The sequence below is a fragment of the Taeniopygia guttata genome, chromosome 7 (genome assembly GCF_048771995.1).
Source record: "Taeniopygia guttata chromosome 7, bTaeGut7.mat, whole genome shotgun sequence".
NCBI lineage: Eukaryota > Metazoa > Chordata > Aves > Passeriformes > Estrildidae > Taeniopygia > Taeniopygia guttata.
The window spans coordinates 4,844,998-4,866,441 of record NC_133032.1 but is presented as its reverse complement, the minus strand read 5'-3'; the positions used below and the strand labels follow the sequence as shown (position 1 = coordinate 4,866,441).

General features: G+C 40.1%; 1 protein-coding gene across 3 annotated transcripts; it reads right to left on the bottom strand.

Moving 5' to 3' along the window:
• Positions 1 to 545: 545 nt before the first annotated feature.
• Positions 546 to 19,624, bottom strand: LOC100226582 (protein mono-ADP-ribosyltransferase PARP14). Of its 3 annotated transcripts, XM_030277098.4 has the most exons (17): positions 19,371 to 19,623; positions 17,655 to 17,794; positions 17,531 to 17,564; positions 16,245 to 16,481; positions 15,475 to 15,711; positions 12,123 to 14,371; positions 11,405 to 11,635; positions 10,950 to 11,171; positions 10,443 to 10,506; positions 9,353 to 9,502; positions 8,609 to 8,671; positions 6,816 to 6,983; positions 6,489 to 6,695; positions 5,799 to 6,407; positions 5,134 to 5,279; positions 3,625 to 3,799; positions 546 to 2,026 (listed from the first exon to the last, which is right to left on the bottom strand). In XM_030277098.4, the coding sequence occupies exons 1-17, from the start codon at positions 19,567 to 19,569 to the stop codon at positions 1,740 to 1,742; spliced, it is 5,418 nt and encodes a 1,805-aa protein (XP_030132958.2). In that variant the 5' UTR covers positions 19,570 to 19,623; the 3' UTR covers positions 546 to 1,739. The 3 variants fall into 3 exon arrangements, with proteins under 3 accessions (XP_030132958.2, XP_072788082.1, XP_072788081.1); XM_072931981.1 differs by lacking the exon at positions 5,799 to 6,407 and having other exon boundaries at positions 19,371 to 19,624; XM_072931980.1 differs by lacking the exon at positions 16,245 to 16,481.
• Between the last annotated feature and the right edge of the window lie 1,820 nt (positions 19,625 to 21,444).

Here is a 21,444-nt window from a genome sequence, read left to right as displayed (position 1 = left end):
GCTTCTCAGTCCACAAACGCTGCAAAACACAGTATTCCCCAGTTTCTAGTATGGAAATGACTGAAGAAACTTTTACCACAACCATCAGTGATAAGTTAACTGGGTTTTTGAGGAGCTTTATCTTGCAGCTCCTGCTGCTTTCCAAGATGTTCAGGTATGAAGAGGGCCACACTAATAGAAAGTGGTGTGTCCTGGCTCTCCAAGCTGCTTGGTGACAAGAATAAGAGAAGCCAGTGGATGTCTGGTGCTTTCAGCTAAACAGAGTTGCTCTGGCTGCTGCAGTGTTTCCACGACACAGAAAAGTACCCAAAAAAGCAGAGAAAGGAGATGCTAATTCTGGGAAGCTTCACCTTTTCACAGGGAACAAAATCTATTAAAGTGGGAGGGGTAAAACTCTGCTTTGCTTTAAATGGAAATTTATGCAGGACATTCATCTTAAGTGCTGCATGGGCAACTTCTGTGAAAAGCAGAATTTTTTATATTGCAAACTTCAGATACTGTAAAGCCTTTTCCTCTTTGCAGGCAATGAGAACATCATGACAAAGTTTTAAGTGGCAGCTATTTGCAGAATAGGTCTTTATTTTCACTCAGGCAGAATAATTTCACCCTGGAATTTGTACGCATAAGTCATGTCACTCAGTACAAGAAAACCATTTTGTCTTCGAAGTAGTTATTGCATCACTGTAACATATTCAAATATGAAGCAACACTTCTAGGTGAAGTTTGCTCCTGTTGCAGCTCAGCAATACACTGTAGCTGCTTGAAACAACTTTTATTAAACTTGCATATGTGGCTTTTGATTGGCAGTTTTAAGGTTATGATGTGATTAAAAGTGCTACTCACAAAGATATAAAAATGCTATTATTTACAGTTTTCAGAGAACTTTAAAAATTTTCAAGTTGTTTAAGCATGTAAACTGAGTTATGCCTCTGTAGTTGACTCTGTATATTGGTGATTCTACAGAAGGGTTAATGCTTCAGTATTGAAAAGAAAAAAAATTAAAGTCCCTCTTTACAGTCTTGAAAGTTGCAAAAGACTGTGGAAGCTGGAAGTAATGGGGGGGACTACATAGAATTCACCTAAGAAATGGCTTTGAATACAGTGATTTATACCTAAGGAATAACCAAAGTATGCCAGGGTAACAGACATGTAGGTAAGGGGGCTGAAAAAATAAATACAAAGCACATGTTCATTTTGGCATTCTTTTTCTTCCAGACTTTTAGCACCAACAAGGCTGAGTGGATACTTAAGGATGACTGAAAATTCTGCTGGTAGGTTAGATCTTTAGAATCATAGCACTACTTTGATTGGAAAAGACCTTTCAGATTCCCTCAGCATAGAACATTTTAAATAAACCCTCACAAAAAGGTGCTTTAAGGTGACTATTGAAAACGGGAACATGCAGAGGTACTCTGACCTATACCACACCTCTTCCTGCTGGCCACAGGTAAGGCAGTGCAGCTTCCTCTCCTACCACTCCCCTCTGCCTTGCATAGGAAGAAGTCAGAGCTGTTCTCACAGCTCTTGCCTACATTTCTGCATAACTGAACTTGAGGTGTGAGTACTGAAATAGCATGCTCTAAAATATTTGCTTATGTTAGTCCTTCTGTTGATAATTTGAAGACAGATCTAATGGATAGATCGATAAAGAAACCTAGATGCAAAAAAAGAATAAAAAATTACTCTGTAAATTCTTAAATGTAAAAGGCACTAAAATTTTCTAGACTATTAAGATCATTCTATTTGAAAGTAATAAGGTATTGTGGATATGCCTGAATGTCATTAAATATGACAAACATTGTTGGATTCAACGTGTTATCAACAACACTGTCATACAGGTCAGTAGGATCTGTTTGGCTCCTTGGTGGTGGAGCCTTTAGTCCTGCCCTCCCAGTACAGTACTGCCCAGTCAGGACCCGAGCCAAGTACATGTGTTTTCTACCATTCACATCTGGAACGGAATAAGTATTCTGAGCAGAATACCATGCATCGACAGCAAAGTAGGTTCCATCTCCAATGGCTGCAGCTGTTAGGAAAGACAACATTTTCGAATACAATTAGTGTTTTTATTCTCCTCAGAATCTCTAATTTTTTTTTTTTTTTAATTTTGCAGAATCTATAAATGTGGTTAGAATTCAAACACAAAATTCTAGTACTAATCCTTTGTGTCAGAATCAAATATGAACCCACACAGACAGCAGGTAAGTATCAACATCCAGGTTTTGACTTCCCTTTCCTATGGAGAAAAGGGCTCCTCTCTTGCAGGTTTAGCCTGCAATCCATCAAATTGCAATTCTAAGACTTTTGGACTTAAAATGACTGTATAATTGTAATTACAGTTTTCTAGTCATACTTCCCAACAAGTTAAGAGAAATCACATGTCTTTGTTCAAGACAGATTTCTTTTTTCTGACATTGGTAAAAGCTGTTCAAGCCAGACACGTCCTTCCTATCTGGCTGCCCTCACCTTAGGATACTTTTGCTTGGCTACCCAGGCTGACAAAAGGCAAGTGTGCCCCCCCAGTCATTAATCACAGCTGACATGAAAAGGTGGATGTCAATACCCAAGAAGAGAGAGGACATGGGGATCTAGGGCTCTTGCTTCCTGAGTAAATCCAACCTCCTGACACTACCAAAGAGCAGGAAAGCAAAACTACATCTCCTCTGGCCATGTTTTAAAAAGAAGTGGTGGCTGCCATTCCTGCCTGTGCACAACCTGATATATTTTATGCATGCTGGGCTTCATTTATTCATGAAAATCTCAGAGTTAGTACCTCCAGAGGATCCAGACAGAGCAAGGTCTTTTGGATCCAGACTACACCAAAGTGTCAACTAGATCTGAGTTAAGCTGCCCAGCTCCCTCAAGATCAAATCAACCCTAGGCATGTATAATTCTGTCTTAAGGAGGAAAACATTAAGAACAAAAATTAAGGACTTTTGAAGTGAGATTACATGGCCACTAAAATCCACTAGCACCTCAATTCAGTCCACGTTCCACTTCTTTGGATCCTGTCCTTCATCTTTGAGTGCTGCCAAATAATAAACATAACACTACTGTAGTAGAAGTGGACAAAATAAGCTTTGAACTACTGCAGAATATCTTTATGCTAAAATATTTAAGTTGTCTCTAACAACTATTAAAGGCTAAGAATTAACTAATGGATCTCACAGATTTTGTGAGCATAAAACTGGTACGGATGTGGGATCTTATACTGTCCTAATCTTTGAAAGCAACAGGATAAGTATCTGCACTTCTACTTTGCTACTTGTCTTTGTCTAAGAGGAGAGGAGATACTGTCAGCTAGTAGCTGTTACATCAGCTGAGGATGTTGAACAGTGTTCCTTTCTCCAGGTAAATGATACAAAACAATTCCCAGAAGCTGCTCAGACTTCATTTCAGAGTAGGGAAACTCTTTTTGATATCCTTTACATGATGGCATCCAACAACAAGTGATTAACTGAACAGGATAACTGCTCTGTCCATACAGATTCATCTCAGGAGTTGTTTATTATTGTGTTCTTTAATTTCATTCAGCTTTCTTGTTGTGCTGACAGCACTATAACGTTGACACCCTGTAGCACTCATACATGCCTAGGAAATGAACTGATTTGGATAATGACTCACCATTCTTTCCAGCATACCCACGATTAAATCCACAGGAGTTAATCAACCTCAGTGAGGATGCAGCCGTCCCATGAAATAGCAACCTCTCATTATTTGAATTTTTGTTCTTCTTACAGATAAATTTTTTTTTTAATTGGTATGTCTGCCAGAGGATGCAATTTTGTATTCTTTCAATCTGCAAAATTACAAAATTGACTATATTTATATTAGGGATAAATAGGGTAGGGATGAAATTTAATCATGGCAGGAAAGCATTAAAATTAAATTAAACTGAAAGAATTACAGCAATTTTCACTATGTCCTGTTAGCATGAGGTTTGGGAGAGGAACTGATATGCAGGTCTCCTGAAAAATCACAAACCAAAGCAGCTCGTAAGAGAGTTTCAAGCTCAGTAATTTTGGGTATACATTTGTCTTGCCTAGTATACTAGGTACCCAGCAGCCATGGTAGCTGTGCACTGTCATTTCTAGGACAGGCTGCTGTACCACTGCTAGAGGCAACAATGCAATATACCTTCTATACATCTTAATCATCTTTAATGATGATTTTCTCACTAAAGGACAGAGTGTAGCAATAGCATTAGGTTGAGTTAAAGTTTCTCTCTAGAGCTAAGCTTACAGGTCAAAATTGCTTTCTCTAATGTGTAGCTTAGCAATCCATATGAAATGATTATATAAAAATCACTTGGTGGGAGGATGGATGTTGCTGGCTCCCTATATCAACAATGTGGATATAGCTTAAGGGGAAGCAGTGTCTCTGCATCAAATATAATCTTAAAGGCATTTCTGTAACAGTTTTCCATTTTTAACAGAAAAAACCATAATATCATTACTTGATTTTTTTCTGTAATACATGAATATTCTGTTCTCTTTGTGTATTTTCGTGACCATGCTCACTGAAACTCGTGATGGAAGAAAATTCTTTTAAACACATTATTCTCACTCCTGATTTGATTGTATTTTTTACTGTTTATCTCTTCTCTTGGTTCAGAACAATTCCATCTTCTGCCTGGCAATTAAATCTCCCTGCATTGTGTTGCAGACTTCTAAATAAGCAGAATCAAATACTGACACTGGTTAAAACTGACAGCTAAGCCTGAAAAGCTTTGGGATGACAGAGGAGAAGTTGTAAATTAGCCCAAAGGTTTATGTCAGCCTGCAAGGACTTTGTATTTTTCTTTGTATTCTGAATGCATTTGCTCATGCTTCCATTTCAATAAAGAATTTCCTAATTGGAAATACCATATTAACTAGAGAGTACCACATTAATTGAACAAAGAGTCAGCCTGAAGACTGATGGTCACTGGTTTTGCACCATTAGATGCCAGAATTGGCAGAACAGCTCTTAGGAAACTTGTTTTGATTTATATTCACCCTGTACAATGATGGGAAGGCTGACATACAAAAGGTGTATTGAGTTGCAGACACCTTATAAGCAATATTTAGGAAGTATATTGTTTCTTGCCCAAGTATTGACATTTTCCCTCCTCCCCACCCCATATGGTATCACCTTCTCTATGTTAAAACTGGGACATGTTGTCTTAAACATCTTCTCAACTGTTGTATATTCAGAATGTGATGGCTTGAGCTGCACCACTTTGATGTGTTCATTTTGCATGTTTGTCCACTCCTTAGGGAGCTCTATTGACTTCATATCTGCAAAACAGAAGTTGCATTGTTATGACAGACAACTAGCTCAGCTCCATAGGCACTGCTTACAAACCACGTGCATAGAGGGGACCAAGAGAACAGCATCTTCTGCAATATTTCATTCAACAAGCACTCCTGCTCTTCCAAACATCACTGGTTCTGTAATACACTGTAAAGGCTTTACATTTTGTCTGATTATCCCCATATCAATATCTAACTAAAACAAGCTTTAAGAAGAATTTTATGTATTCTTCATATACCACTTCCTTTGTAAGACTTAAGCATGAAATCTGTGCTCACCAATCACATATATGCAGATAATATTTGCACTTAAAACTGATGTTCAGATTTCACTCATACTTCCCACTGATTATGAAACTCAAAACTGCTGGCCGAGGAAAAAATAAAGAGAGGGAAAAAAGCTAAGGAATAACTTACTTCTTTTGGATACCTGAGCTTGCATTTATCCAAATCATCATTCAATAATAACTACTCAATATTTTATTCTACAAAAGTACCATTTACCTTCTTCCTTTGTCACACGTTGAAGGATTTTAGTTTTTCCTTGGTCATCAGTAGCATTTAGAGTATTCAGATCCACTTTGTAGGTCTTATTTTTTATTTTGATCTTCAGATGTGGTTTTTTAGCCCTTTTGGCATACTCCAGCTTCATATTTGTCATTTTATCAAAAGCAACAAAGCTATCGTGGCTTCCTAGATACCTCCATTCTACCAGGTTATAAAGAAGTTCTGCCTTGCATTGCTCTTCTTCAGTAGACTTAATTTGATGGACCATATCTTGAACTTGCAGAGAAACGATACAGACATCCCTGCTAATACCAGAAATTTTAATTTGAGGGGGAGAAAGCTTATTTAAAATCTCAATGGTGACTTGCGTTCTTCTCTGGAGATCTTCCAAAATGGCAAATTGTGTCTCATCAAAATTTTCAATTGCCTCATCTGAAATAGTGCTTTCAAACTGCTCCTTTAAAATTAAATCTTTTATCCAGGACTCAGCTGCATCCACCTCTGCTTGACTTTCTCCACAAATTTGAAATGTGACTAAATTAACTTTCTTTTCCAAAATCAGGGACTTCTTCTTCTCAGAAGATTGTTTTCTGCCCCAAAAAAAGGCTGTGGATAAATACGTCAATTATTAGTTGCAAATAAAAGAACTTCAGTTTTGTTTGCCCATGCACACAGAAATCAACTTACATTTAAACATAGATAACCACGATTCTGATGTGGATGTATCTGCATCTTCTCTTTTCTTCATGCTTTCATAGAAGTCTGTGAGCATATGTGTCTGGAAGATCACAATCTTAATTGCCTGTAAATGCTGTACTGATTTTTGTCTTGCAAATTCCTCTATAGCATCCAACATTTCATCAGCAACCTTGGCTGAACTCAGTCCTGCCTGACCTAACCAAAAATAAAAGGCACATATCAGTGAACAGTTTTTGTGCAAGTCTACTATTACCCATATGAAGTCTGCTTCTGAGCTACCCCTATCACACGTTGTTTTCCCAAGAAAACACAAACCTGTTCCAATAGCTGGGAAGGCAACAGATTTATACATCCTTTGTTCACACTCATGAAGCACTTTGGAGACCTGACTCTTCACCTGGTTATTGGTAATCAAATGGATGATTTTGCTGCACAACAGGTTCCCACCCTGTGTAGTAATAAAGCCATTTTGAGACTGTCCAGCTGGAAGAGAGAAGATAAAGAAGGAGACATAGTATTTACGAAGTGGCAATCTCTTTTGGTAGTATTTTCTGTTATAATGGTACTACAAGCGGAAAAAGTGGAAAGAAATCCACTGTGAGCTATTTTATTGTGGGTTTATTTGATTCTGGTTTTCTTTTTAAATAATCTGCAGAGTTTCTTTGAGAAATTAATCCAAGTAAATGTGTATTTTCTAATTTCCGAAGACCTCAGCTACAAAGTATTTTCCTATTAAGTACAATATAAGAATTGATGATGACTTTCAATACATCTCACTTCTATTTAAAAGCATGCCAAATTAATTTATATGTGAAAACCCTTCTTATGTCACTTATTCCTTAAAAGCCTGAATTCTTATACTGCAGCAGAGCTGAGTGGTTAAAATAATATCATTAAGATTATGACCAGCTGATTTAAGAATGGTATGGAATTTTTAAAAATATGTTTGTGACTTCTCAGAGCACTCATGTTTGATTACAAAATGGAGTCATATTGTGAGGATCAATGGACTGATGAGCACAGAGTTCCAGACCACCTCACAGATAACAAAGGTAATGACTGTAAGGTGCTCTGCAAGCACTAAGATCAGATTGATAAATTTACTTTGAGAAAATGGCTTTATTTGCCAGGTGATTTTCTTACAACTCTCAGGATTTCCTGAAGAATATTTTGCACATGAAGATAAAAAGTAATTTAGATGCTTTTAAGCTCCTGTCAACATTATAATTTCTTTGCTTTGTCCATTCCAACAAAAAAGTAAAACTGCATTGACACTAAGGGCTTTATTTCAAGTTGAGGGTAAGGAGTATTTCACAGTAGTACGTTAGTAAGGCCTTGCTCTGAGGTGGAGTTTCCTTGAGAAACAAGCAGGGTGTAGCTCTGCATGGGAATGCAGGCATGAGCATATTTACCAAACAAGTTGAAGACAAGGCTTTTATCTTGTCTCCTACAGAGTACTTTGTAAATCAGAAAGATATAAAACTAGCTCTTTGAAATGAAACAAAAAGAAAAGAAGAATCAGTGTAATAGTTCTAAGAACAGAAACATTTGCCTGATTTGAAGTTAATGATATATGTGTGTTTGTACAAATGTTCTCACAGAGCCAAAGGCTAGGAAAAAAATCCAGGAAACTCCATCCTGAAAATCAATTTCCAGACTCAGAGCAGGCACATTTAGGTTATCCATCTAAAATGTCCCTTTCTGTGCTTGTAGAGACCAACCATAAAGAGCTCAAATTTTACTACCCTACTGGTCTGGCAGAATGCAGACTATGGAAGAACTTATGATCAGGGTTGTCCTGATTTCAGCTGGGATAGAGTTAATTTTCCTCTTAGTAGCCAGTACAGGCCTGTGTTTTGGATCCAGTATGAGAATAAAGTGTATAACATACAGATGTTTTAGTTGTTACTAAACAACTATGAAAAGAACAATTCTGAAGGTATAAGTCAAAACAAGAAGGGGACTTTTTGAAGTTCCTAAAAGTGAAAGCTTTGTTAGTCAGATAAAATAATTATGTCAGAGTAGAGAATTATAAAGCAACTTTAAGTTTTCAGAGAGAATGACAACAAAAAAAAAGAATTATCAAAAAATAGTATGCTTTAACATACCATTTAGAGCACACTCTTGTGCTACCTGGGAACCAGCAGCATCCATAATTGCTTTGAAGACCCCTTAAATCACACAAGAAAAGCACACACATTCATTAAGTCTCCTCAATATCTCTGCTCAAAACTCTACACAACTTCTGTACCATATGCATACCCTGAATTCCTGTTTGGCAAGATACTACAAAGTTCACAATTGTGACAGTTTCCCAAAGTACTGACACACTGCTTTGGCTGCAGAGAGAACGTTTCCTTCACTGCTGATTAGAAGTCATTAAGAACACCACCTATTTCATTGTTTCATTCACCAAACCCATATGCCCCTCACCAAACTCTCCAATGGCTTTGAACTACATCATTTGGTATCTTGCATGCTTGTAATTCAAAATGTCAAAGCCCTCTGCTTCTTATAGGGCAATTTACTTAACCAGAGCTTTGTCTTACAGTGAAACATTTAGGATAAAAGCATTTTTTCAGAATTATACTTAATCTAAAAATTCTATTTAAACACTTTTGGTTTTAAGCAAAAAAAAATATGGTCAGATGCCTTCTGTTTTAAAACTAAATCAAATGCTCACGACATGTAAAAATCCTGTTTAAGATCTATTTCCTGGCTAATCACAACCCTGTATCTCTCATCTAAAAAATGCTTCATAAAAGTTTCCCTTGTGGACAATTCTTTCCTGTGCCCTCTTCTAAAAACTAGCCCAGATTTATTGCTAAAGAACTACACGTTCACTATAATACCTGTTTTGGCATCAAATGATGGATTTGATATGTTTACAATAACCTCTGTATCTTCCTTGGTAATATCTCCACTAATTACTTGGAGTGTGATGGAACCAATCTTCATTTCATGAACTCCCAATAGTTCAGCAGAAACAGGCCTAATGAAACCTGCAAAGGAAAGAAAAATACATTACATCACTTCTCCTTTAGTTTGTCGTATTATTCTCTTCCACTGATTGAAACTCCTTATCCTGTTAAGGAATATGCTCTAGATCAGTTTGATGGATGTAGAGTGTCTGTTTTTCTCTTCATTCCATTTCTGAAAGCTGAGAGGTACAGTATTCTTCCTGTTTGTGCTGTGAAAGTGAAACCACTTCTATTCCTGTAAATTTATGCAATATGAATTCAGAAAATGGCTTCAGGGTTTATCTGATCTGACCATCTCTGTAACAGAGCTTCCTGAATTAATTCTTACAAGAAATGGAGCATCTGGCTTATGTGTTGCCAGTAATGGAGATCAGATCACATCCCTTTTGTAAGTTATGTCATATTTACATTCATGGATACAAAACTATTCCTTTCTTCTAGTCTAAGCTTATCTAACCTAGCTGATATTTTATCTGCCCACTCTTAACTTCATCTCTCTGATACTCAGCAACTGAAGAGAAGGTGCTTTATATCCTTACAAATAAGCCTCTACCCTTGAATGCAGTACACTCACGTTTTGGCTATTGTGTCCCACTATTGTAAATTAATAAATGGAGAGGAAATTATTCACTCTGTATATATAAATATATATGTAAGAGATTAAAGCTACAGAAATACATGTTATTTATGGCTTGTTTGGCCAAGTGATTGCAAGTTCTCATATCCTTTGAGCAGCACAAACTACTGTGTCACTTATCAGAACACCCTTTTTGTTTTGATAAGTCTGGCCTCACTGAGAGAGAGTTCAGCATGATCTCAACATAAGAAATTCCTCCCTAAGAATTTTACAAATGATACTTAAAAATGCAAGTCCATTAGGAGGAAAAAAAATGCCCTGTGCCCTGATGATATTTTTTTTGTTTCCAGCATTTACATTCTGTCCCACCCCTACACAACTTACTTGGCTGTGCTGGTGCGGCATCGCAACTTCCACCTGCCCTAAATTCTAGTTCAGCGGTAAAAGCCTAAGAGGAGAAAAAAAGTACCCAAGATAGCAGTTCACAGTATGTACACTGAATGTTTCTGTAATTAACATTAACAGTCATGTAGCTCTTGCTGAGACACCTCACACATTTTAAAGTCATATCTAAGTGTTAAAAACAGCGGAAGACCCAGTGTGGACAGTGTGGTAAGAGATAGCTCCGCATCGCTAGAACTCCTCTGGCAAAAGGTGAGGGAGCATCTACAGGCTTTTACAGTGCCAACAGCAAGGACAATTTTGTCTGCAGCTTCTGCTTGCTGAGAGTTTGTATTTCAGAGACACTGGAAAGACATCCCACTGTCACCAGCCCACAGCAGTAAGAAAGTGCCAAATTATTCCCTTAGAAAGCAGTGTAAGTAAAACAGATTATTAAAGTGTAACTAAAACAGTATGTTACAAAGACAGATTTGTTCTGAGAAGAACTACCTGAATGTTATCAGTATCTTGTGGATTCAAGAAGAAATGAACTTCCTGGAGATTCTTCCGAGTGTGACTACTACTGAACTTGAATACCAAGTCAAACATTAACTTAGAAACAAAGATTTTAGGAAATCCAAATCCTCCAGTCCCAATAGCTGGGAAAGTGATTGATTTTAGTCCAAGTTCTTCAGTTTTCTTCAAGCAGAAATTGATTGCATCTTCTAGGTCCTGTAAAACATGGCAAAAGTACTTTTTTTCCTAAAGGCATAATTTATTATTAGTTCCAAAGAAGCTGGTATGATAAGCAGCTCTGAGTGCATCAAGGCATCTTTAAGGTCACTCCAATGGAAGAAAATGGAGTCAAGTCACCTAAATTAACTATATTTAAACCCGAAATTCCAGGACAGATCCCAAATAAATATGTAGCTGGGGTGGATGGGAGGTTAATAATTAAAATATACCTTGTCTGTCTGTCCTCCACTCCACTTGGGTAGTACGGCATGAAAGATGGACTTGCAGGCCATAGCACACCCACTGGTGCAGACCACACTTCCAGGACCAAGAACCTGACTTTGTTTCTTGGTGTCAAACTCATCTTTGAGAGCTGTCCCAGCTCTTTCCAGCATGGCTTTGCAAAGAGGCCCCTCGCCAAACTGCAGATCTGTGCCAACGCTGTTGACAACAACATCCGTCTGCAACGAGATTACAATGAAAATAGCTACAGCTAGAAGTCAAACAAAAATATGCACCAAGATTAAAAGCCCTACCAATGCAACACACAGCAGAAGAAACAAGATGCCAGTGGATACCCATTACAGCAGCCCAGACCCATTTCCCCTAATATCCAAGCAAAATAGTTACTTTTACAAAGTACTTCAGTATTTCCCCTTAAGGAAAAAAAAAGCAAACTCTTTGACATGTTTGCCTTAGATCTGGAAAACAAACAAGAACTAGCTGGGAATTGAAACATCCTGAAATTCACAGCTACCCTCTAGAAATGGCTGCAGTGACAGATCTCAACCTACTCTCAAGTTCTGCAAGCTTGCATCCTTGTTTAGCTAGCACACAGCTGTTCTTTCCTTATGTAGCAAGTACTTGCAAAACCTGTCTGTACTTTTTAATTTAAATTGAAAGATCTGACCATCCAGTTTGAAAGGAGTCAGAAAAGTGAAGACTTACCATGGCTTCCTGAATATTTTTCTTCTCCACTAGGATGCAAAGTCCTTCATTTGTTGTAACCATCTTCAGATCCCCTTTTCTATTTTCCTTCTGGCTTTTTTTTGGCATCATCCATTTTGGGGAGAATGATTTAGCTGAAAATACTTTTTTTACTGTCTCATTCAGAACCTGAACCATTTCGTCTGAATTGCTGACAAGATGGACCTCCTTCAAGCTTCTCTCCTCCGTGAATCCTTCCAAGGTCTCCTTAATGGAGGACACAATTGACTCTGCACAGATCTGTGGTGGAAAGCCATAAATCCCTCCACTAATAGCAGGCAGAGCTATGGAACGATGATTGTATATCTCAGCTAGTTGTAGACATTTTCTCACTGTCTTTCTCAACAACCACATGCACTTTTGTGATTCCTTCTCGTTCCACCTGGGTCCGACAGCGTGAATGACGTTCTTGCAGGGCAGTTTCCCAGCGTGTGTGATCACTGCGCAGCCGGGCTGCAAATTCCCGAGCTTCCTCACCAGCTCATCACACTCCTCCTGCAGCACTGGCCCAGCTGCTCTTGACAGTGCATCAGCCAGGCCCCCAATGTGTTTTAGTTTTTCATTAGATGCATTAACCACAACATCAACAGGGTAGTGACACAAGTTACCTTTATACACTCCAACCATTATTCCACCTGGCAGTTTTTTATCATAGTAGACTTCTCTTTTCACTTTATCACCATCTTTTCCACCCTTCTGTTCTTCTTCTTCCTTAATTCTAATGAGACAGCTAAATTTCTGCTTTGCTTCTAAAATACATAAATCTTTCCTCTCAGTGAAGAACTCCTTTGCCCCTGGTTTATCAATTGGCACATTTTTTGAGTAAAGGGATGAGACAATTTTTTCAAACATGATGAAGGCTTCTAGGACTTCTGCTTTTGGTCCCCTCAGGGAAACACATGGTGTCTTGGTGTCAAAACGTATTGTCACACCTTTCGTCTTCAATTCTTCACAAACCCCAGACTCCTTATTCTCTACAAACTGCACTATCACCTCTGAATTAGCTGGGATTACTTTTTCAATGATTGTGTTTCTATCTACAAAATCATTAAGTCTCTGATAAACCTCTGTTACAGCCTTAGAGAAGCCAGCAATAATCATTTTCTTTTCTTTTCCAACAGACTGCCAATTGATGACCATTTCCTGGGAAGAATTATATGTCTTGAGCAAGGAGAAAAGAAGACTCCTCCACTGATCCCTTTCAGTGATTTCACCATCCTCCATATTAATGCATTTGTATTCTAACCCTGTTTTTATTTGCTTTTCTGCTTTTAGAAGATCTTTGCGAGCATCTCCATATAACAACACAGTATCATCCTGAAGTTCATGAAGTTCATAAAAAGCATTGATGTTTTCCCTAATGAATAACATATCTGATGTTTTTTTATTATCTACACACTGTAGATAGTGCAAAACATGGGGGTCAATGGTAACTGATGTACATGGCATACTCAATACCCTTTCCAGTAACTCAGCTTTGATTTTATATACTTCTGCAGGTAATCCACACAACTGAACAGTCTTTTTTTTGTCATCATAAAAGAGCTTTAGGCATGGATATTCTTTCTGAATATTCTCTTCTAACCCAGCATTGTGCAGCACAACATACTTCCCTGGGATCACTGACACAGAAATTTCTATGCTCTGTTTTTCCCTTTCACTTTGCTTCATGCATTCCCTCACTTCTTTCTCTGCACTGTCCACTGCTGCTCTTTTGCCTGCAATCACCACCATCTCCTCAGAAATATCAGTTATGATCAGAGCAGCATCTTTCAATAACCCTTTTTTCACATCTTCCCAACCTGATGAATTGACTTTACATTTTATAGCTACATAGCGTGCCATGATACGCGAGAACTCAGTGGAAGCATCTTGCTGCCATGTCTTGAGCAACTTAACCATTGGCTTTTTCTGCTTGTATAGAGATGGTGATGGGCACAACATAACTTCTGGGTTTGAACAGTCTGCTTGGGGCCATTTGAGCTCAGAATGGCAAACTGCCATTTCCTGGTTTATGTCTTGGGTGAGATTGGCATGCCTTTGCAAAAACTGCCATACATATGGGTCTAGTGGCACCCCAAAGGGGTCTGGCATCTTGACAGCTGGTCTTGCTTCTCCATAGAGAGCTGTTCCCAGGGAGTGGTAATATGGATGCACAGAAATCACTGTCTGTTCCAGTAAATGTTGCTTTTCCAAGACCGTTGTTAGATCTGAAAGTCAGTGCACATATGTACAAACAAGCATATATCATTAACTTCAAATCAGGAAAATGTTCTTAGAACTGTTACAGTGATTTTCCTTTTCTTTTTCTTTCATCTCAAAGAGCTGCTTTTATGTCTTTCTGATTTCCAAACTACTCTGTAGGGGATAAGATAAAAGCCTTGTCTTCAACTTGTTTGGTAAATATACTCATGCCTGCATTCCCATGCAGAGGGAAACCTTGCTCATTTCCCAAGGAAACTCCACCGAAGAGCAAGGCCTTATCAATATACTACTATGAAATACTCCTTACCCTCAACTTAAAGTAAAACTCCTAGTGTCAGTGTATTTTTACTTTTTTTTTTTTTTTTTTTTTTTTGCCATTTTTGTTGGAATGGAAAAAGCAAAGAAATTATAATGTTGGCAGGAACTTAAAACCCCATTACAATAATCCAAATTACATTTTAACTTCACGTACAAAACATTCTTCAGAAAATCCTGAGAGTCATACGAAATTCACCTGGCAGATAAACCTTTTTCTCAAAGTAAATTTACTAAGCCAGGAGTTTCCCAACAGATATTTACCAGAAGTTGCACTGGCACAAAAACTGGACAGCGATTCAAGGAACACAAGAAATAGTAACAAGATTGTTCTTTAGCTCTGTTCTTCCCTGATAATTGACTTAATTAGCTTGAAATGAGGATATTTGACCTTATTTGGTTTCTGAAAGTTAACTGTGCAGGCTGAAGTCATTGACAGATTCTGCTCTGTCCATCTACCTCTAAGTGCCATTAATTTTATATTGCATATAAAAACCTCTGCGAATGGAGAAAGAACACCATTGAGAAAAACGCATGAACAAGAAAGATATTAAAAATAAATCTCTGGTAAAAAAAACACAAAACAAACAAACAAAACAAAAAAACCCACCTAGATACTGAAGCCCTAGACATGCAGCAGTATCTCTACAACCAGAGCACTTCCTAGGAACAGGACAATGTACACTGACTTCAGCAACAGAAAGCCAGGCTTCTCCTAATGCCCACATTTTCAGTAAATTTCTTTCAGGTTATCTGCCTGTGAGTGCCTTGGTCATGCAAAGGACAGAGTTACCTTTGTGGTCGCAGAATGTAACGATGGCTGAGTTCTCCTCGGGGAAGAGCTGGACATCTGAGACAGGCCCACCTCCGTTCCGTGTGCTCTCGAAGTACACTGTGAGGTAGTCTGTGGAAATGCTCTCTGGTAGGTTTTCAGCCTTGATGCTCTGTGTTGATTCAAGAAGCCAGGCAGTCATTTTGAATTCTTTGACTCTCTTGTGTTGTGAACATTTTTTGACAAATTCCTTAGTATCTGTAAACAGAAGAGCAGTATGAATTGACTATGTTTTCATTATCAGCTCTGGTTATCACTTCAGGCAGAGAAATGAGCAGAGTCTACTCCCTATTTTGTATTTGGAAAGTTGTCTCTGCTGCCAAATAACTGTGTGTTGTAATAAAAAGGGGGAAAAGCAAACAACCATATTACTCTCTGCTATTCACTATCACCGTGTCTCTGTTCCCATCTCATAAGTATACTGTTTTCTCTAAAGGACACTTTATATAAACCCCACACTCTGTGCACTTTTAATTCTTCTTCATCTAATCCAAAATAAGATAGAAACAACAAAACATTCTAATCCAATTTCAACTAATAAAGATTTTTTCAGTGTCACATTTGGATCACAGGCACTTTTTCTGAGGCTGCATATAAGACTTTTCTTAAGAGACTGCAATCCAGGTGCTTTTTTAAAACAGTCTGGATCTCTAATGGGAGAGGAATCAAGCACTGAAAGCTATTCCTCATGCTTATACATGGAAATTAATAATGGTGTCATCCTGTCTTACCAATATTTTTTATAAATGTAACTACAGCAACATTTATTTCAGGTATCAGTTCAACAGTAAAGTCAGCATCCACAGTCAGGCCACTGATGTTCTCCAACAGCATCTGTAAGCAGTATGGACTGCATCTCTCTATGTTCTCAAATACCACCAAAGGTGAGGCCTCTGCAGAGTCAACCCCCTTCTGGAGTTCGCTGTTTGGAACAGAACTCCCAGCTTTCTTCAAAGCTTCTGTATCATCTGCAGCAGAAACATAAGCCACATAAAATGTTGGTACACATTGCCTGGAATAAACATATTCTTCTTACCCTTTCTCTCCTTTCCTTTCCCAAGGAAAGAAATTGTTAACCAAACAAATACTGCAGGATACTGCTGAACATTTTGAGATCCAAAACAGCCCAGATGCAGTATTCTGCAGGGCTGCAGGCAACATTTTTTGGTGGCACAAAAACAGAGCTGAGTAAACATGTCCAATGTCACTGGTATGTCTCTGGTCAGAGACTAAACAAAACTAAAATCCATTGAGATAACAGGCCACAGCTGCTCAGATGTCGGTGAGGGTTGGGAGAGACCTTGCAGCCTCTGCATCTGTTTCTTAGTCCTGTGCAGGCAAAACAACCAACACAGGACACAAGTAGCTTTGTGTGACTTGATGTAAAGCCTCTTGATGACCACTGTGCCCTGCCATTAGTGCAGCATGACAGTGGTGGAGGGTCCATGTGCACAAAGGGCTGACAGGGATGCAAGAACATTTTGCAAATAGAAAATAGATCAGAGGTGCCCACTGAGTATCCCAGACTCAGTGTCTGCCAGAGGCAAGCATGTCACCACGTTTGCAGACAGATGAGGGCGGAGGTGTGAGAGAACCTCCAAACTGGAATGACCAACAGGCTGGCTCTGCCTGCTCACCAAGGTACAAAAACTATTGATACCAAACCCATAACATTTCCAGAAGACAACTGCCTTTGAAGGCCTACCACCACAAACAAGAAGAAAACTAAAGAAATAAGAAGCAACAGTTTTTCTGATGCTGGCTACTAATTTCTAGACTGCTGAAGGTGTCATATCCTCCACTCTGTCCAATGAAGAAAATACCAAAAAGCCAAAACCGAAAGCTAGGCTGACCCAATAAAGCAATTGGGAGCAGGATCTGAAGATTTCCAGGTTCCTCGCTAGTATAACTACAAAATAGATGACAACGTGGAGAACTGGAAGCCATGTATGGAGAAAAGCACCAACACTTTTGTTTTATGAAGAATCAGCACATAGAGTGATGGATAACATTTTACCTTTTTTTTGAAGGCTGCTCATGGCATCCAAAGCCTAAAATAAAATAAAGCCAAATATCAGTGACAGATTAGACACTCTCACCACTATTTCAAAACTCTGGTTAAGATTACAATTTTTATTCACCTTAGTGGAAACTGATTTTTCTTCAGGTGTCTTCTCTTCAGTAGCTTGTGATGTTTCAGGCTCTGTGACAATCAACCTCAATTTTCCTTCTCCTTCCAAATGCAGCTGATGAGACTGTCTCTCAAGAACTCGCTGTTTGACTAAATAAAACCAAAAAAGCCCTGTGAAAATCTGAACGGAAACACAGCTTTACACTGCATGACACTTTCCCACCATTATGACACTGTCGTGCTTTAAGGATGGTATTCTGCAATTTACTGTTTTCACTGAAACACGCCAGACCTCGCTGCTCTTCCCCCTCTTTCTCCCATCCCCCCCTCCATGGCAGGATGGAGAAGAGAATTGAAGGCACAAAAACGTTAAGCATTACAGGACGAGATGAGAACAATAAACTACAAACAGCACTGAAATAAGAAAAACGAGCAGGAACAACATCAATACTGATAACCGAGTGTACACCACAGGTGAGCGGTTCACGCCCCGTTGCTCACCCGACTCCGCACTAGCAGGAAAAACTCCCTCCCTTTCCGTGCCCGCAGGGCTAAGTTGGGATCGAATTTCCCCAGGGAGCTGGCTGTGCCACTCCCGCCTCCTGGAAAAGGTAACCTCGCTTTGGCCGGAACAAGGACACACAGATATACTGTCCCGTGAAACGAAAGAGCTTTAAACTCAAAACGCTGACGCAGGATGTCCAAGGCTTTCTTCCTTAAAAAAAAAAAACAACAAAAAAACCCCAACCAAACCCACCCCCAACCCCCCCCCCCCCAAAAAAAAAACCAAACAAAACAAAACAAACAACCCAAAAACGGAAGAGCAGCAGAGGACATTACTCCTGCGAAAAACTGCCAGACATGTAAAACTCGGCTCTGTCACGGGTTTCATGGTGGTAACCCGGAGAGTCCCGGTACCGGCTTCCCACGCCTTGAACATCCTCTTCCAGACAGTGCCGAAATGACCTGGCCTAGGGCTGTATGTCCTGAACTCACCAGCAAGGAGAGCCAGCAACTGAGAAGCATGTTAAGGCAAGAAAAGGAAAAAATGTATATAGGTATCTGTGTGTTTCTGCACATAAGTGCATGGCTATGTATACATTTAACTCAACCGCAACTAAATCCTTTCCAGCTTACTGCAAGTTTACAAAAATACGTACATGCTACCGATGTCATATTTTTTATACAATCTGTAACTAATCTAATTGTTAGGCTAACATAAGATTTATTATTCCGAGTGCAGTTTAGAGAATACTACTCCGCATCAAGATGAGTAGGTATGTATATATTCCTCCTAGGATATATTTATTTGCTTACAGCCTTTATGCCAAACACAATCTAGAGGCTAAGTACTAATCACCAAATCTAAGTATATATATATAAGTAAATATCATATTCTGAGTTAGAAGGGACCCACAAAGATCGAGTCCAACGTTTGGACCTATACAAGACATACGCAAGAATCACACCAAATTTAGATACTGTCTATTCTATATTGCACGGGGGGGTGGGGTGTATACGACATACTATATACTACAGATATTGCATATCACGTACCAGACGGCACATATTATTACATCGTATGCAACAACTAAGTATGTATCTTTTAACGCGCAGAAAGCTTAGACTTGTGATTTACGACCCCAACACCCCCGCGGACAGCCCATACGCTAATGCATGTCCCGCCCGAGTCCCCTCACCCCTCCCGCCCGGCCCGGCCGCTCACCCTCGGGACAGGCGAAGCAGACGAGGATGTGCCCAGCCCCGCTGTCGCTCCCGGCTCGCAGCTCGCACTCGCCGCCGCCCGAGCGCTTCTGGCTCTGGAAGTAGCAGAGCAGCTTCTTCCTGAGCGCGGGCGGCGGCTCGGCGGGGCCCCAGTCCCCTCGCACCAGCAGCGGGAAGGCGCACGGCCGCTGCTCCGCCATGGCCGCCACACCGCTCCTCTCCCGCCTTTCGCTTTCGCTTCCCCGCCAGGCTGGGCGCGGCTTTCCCAGCACTCACGTACCTCCTGCGTCTCCTCTGCCGCCTCTCCCGGGAGCCCTGGCCCGAGCCGCCTCCTCGGCCCGCTCCGGCCGAGCTTCGCACCTGCACCCTTACGCTTCTCTCCCCCTAGAGCACCCAAAGCATCCCCCTCGCCTTATCAAACGCCCTTCTGCCGGCAGCTGGCAGCCGCTCTCGCTGTTGTCCCACGAGAAGTTCTTCCACCCGCTGTGCAAGAGGCCGAACCACACACAGAATCGAGGCACTTGATTCATCTACAGTTCTGCGCAGAGATGGGGCTGGCTGGCAAATCTACAAACCCAGCATGGCAACTACCAAAAATTTAGGAATAAGTGGCATTAACGTTCATTGGCTACAGGTCACTTACTTCTCTTTTTAATTAGTATTCCATCTTCTGTTGATTAGTGATTCTCTTGCTTGTCATGCCAATTAGTTCACATGCTTGGTCTTTTTCTTCTTTTGGGTCAGTGGTGAGCTGACCCAAAAGCTCACCAAAAAAAAGGTCAAAAGCTCATGAGTTGCTGGTCATGATCTCCCCTTGCCAGAACTGCCTTAGCCCAGTAAATTGTTTTCCCAACACCTGGACATCCGTTAGAGCTTACTTGCTAGCTACCTTTCTTGTTGATTAAACTTGAGAGTGTACAAAGATCAAACACCAAAGAACATGGTTCCTTAAGGAAGTTTTTACATATTCCACATTTTGCATCATTGCTACCAGAGGAACAAGACCAGGGTGCAACGAGTTGTGTCAGGGGAGATTTAGGTTGTGTATCAGGAAAAAGTTCTTCACTCAGAGGGTGGTTGTGCACTGGAACGGGCTCCTCAGGGAAGTGATGATAGCCCCAAGCCTGACAGCATTCAAAAAGGATTTGGACAATTCTCTTAGGCAGATGGTGTGACTCTGGGGGATGTCCTGTGCAGGGCCAGGAGCTAGAATTTGATGATGCTAGTGGGTCACTTCCAATTCAGGCTATTCAATGATTCTTGGTTCCTTAGTACACTCCTGCCTCTGGGCTTTGCCTGTTAGAATAAACCCATTTGGAAAAGCAGTGTCTGTTACTCATGGCCTGCACAAAGCCCAGGATGGCAGGTTTCTGCTCCAGGCTTCATGCTTTAGGCACCTGTAATGCAAACACTGGTGAAAAAACACCTTGGTGTCCTCTTGTGGCACTGGGGAAGCTCAGATCTGATGCAGTACTGGCTCCTGGAGAGAACGGTCCTGGTACCAGTGACCCATCAGCAGCAATGAAGCGCCTGGAGCCATCTCCTCTGGCTCCTGGCACGCTGCTGAACCACTGGCCACAGGTATTTGTGATGAGGATTTAATAAGTTTATTCACTGTACAAGCAAAACTTAAGACTTTTGGCCCCCATACCAATACCTTGATCTCCAGCTGTAGGTTAAATTGATTTCAACACACTTGATCTCAACAGTCAGCAATTTTCAGTGGTTAGAAAATTGAGTTTTTCCAACCACTGAGGTTTTTTTACATAGTAAAAAGCGAAAAAGTCCAAAGGGAGCAGTGCTAGCGCAGTCACAGAAGGAGTTATGGGATATGCAAATGCACAGCCTGAAGTTAATGGCTCTCCTGAGACACTTGACTTGCATATTCATGTTATTTCACACCACCTTCCCTAGAAAAGGTGTCCCTTGGCCAGAGTTACCCCACAGTACTTATTGCTCACAGGGACACACCAACCCATGGTAAAACTGTAACAGTAACCTAACTATGTAAAAAAAGCATTGGAAGATTTTTTTTCTTAATCATACAACCAAGTAAATCAAACCCAATACATTCA

What these genes read in the sequence shown, in the direction of transcription:
- LOC100226582 (XM_030277098.4), bottom strand. Translation starts at nt 19,569, where the DNA reads ATGGCGGAGCAGCGGCCGTGCGCCTTCCCGCTGCTGGTGCGAGGGGAC. An exon ending in AAAAATCAGTTTCCACTAAG is followed by an intron (nt 17,565 to 17,654) that starts GTGAATAAAAAT and finishes ATTTTATTTTAG; the next exon opens with GCTTTGGATGCCATGAGCAG. An exon ending in TACATTCTGCGACCACAAAG is followed by an intron (nt 14,372 to 15,474) that starts GTAACTCTGTCC and finishes ACTGACTTTCAG; the next exon opens with ATCTAACAACGGTCTTGGAA.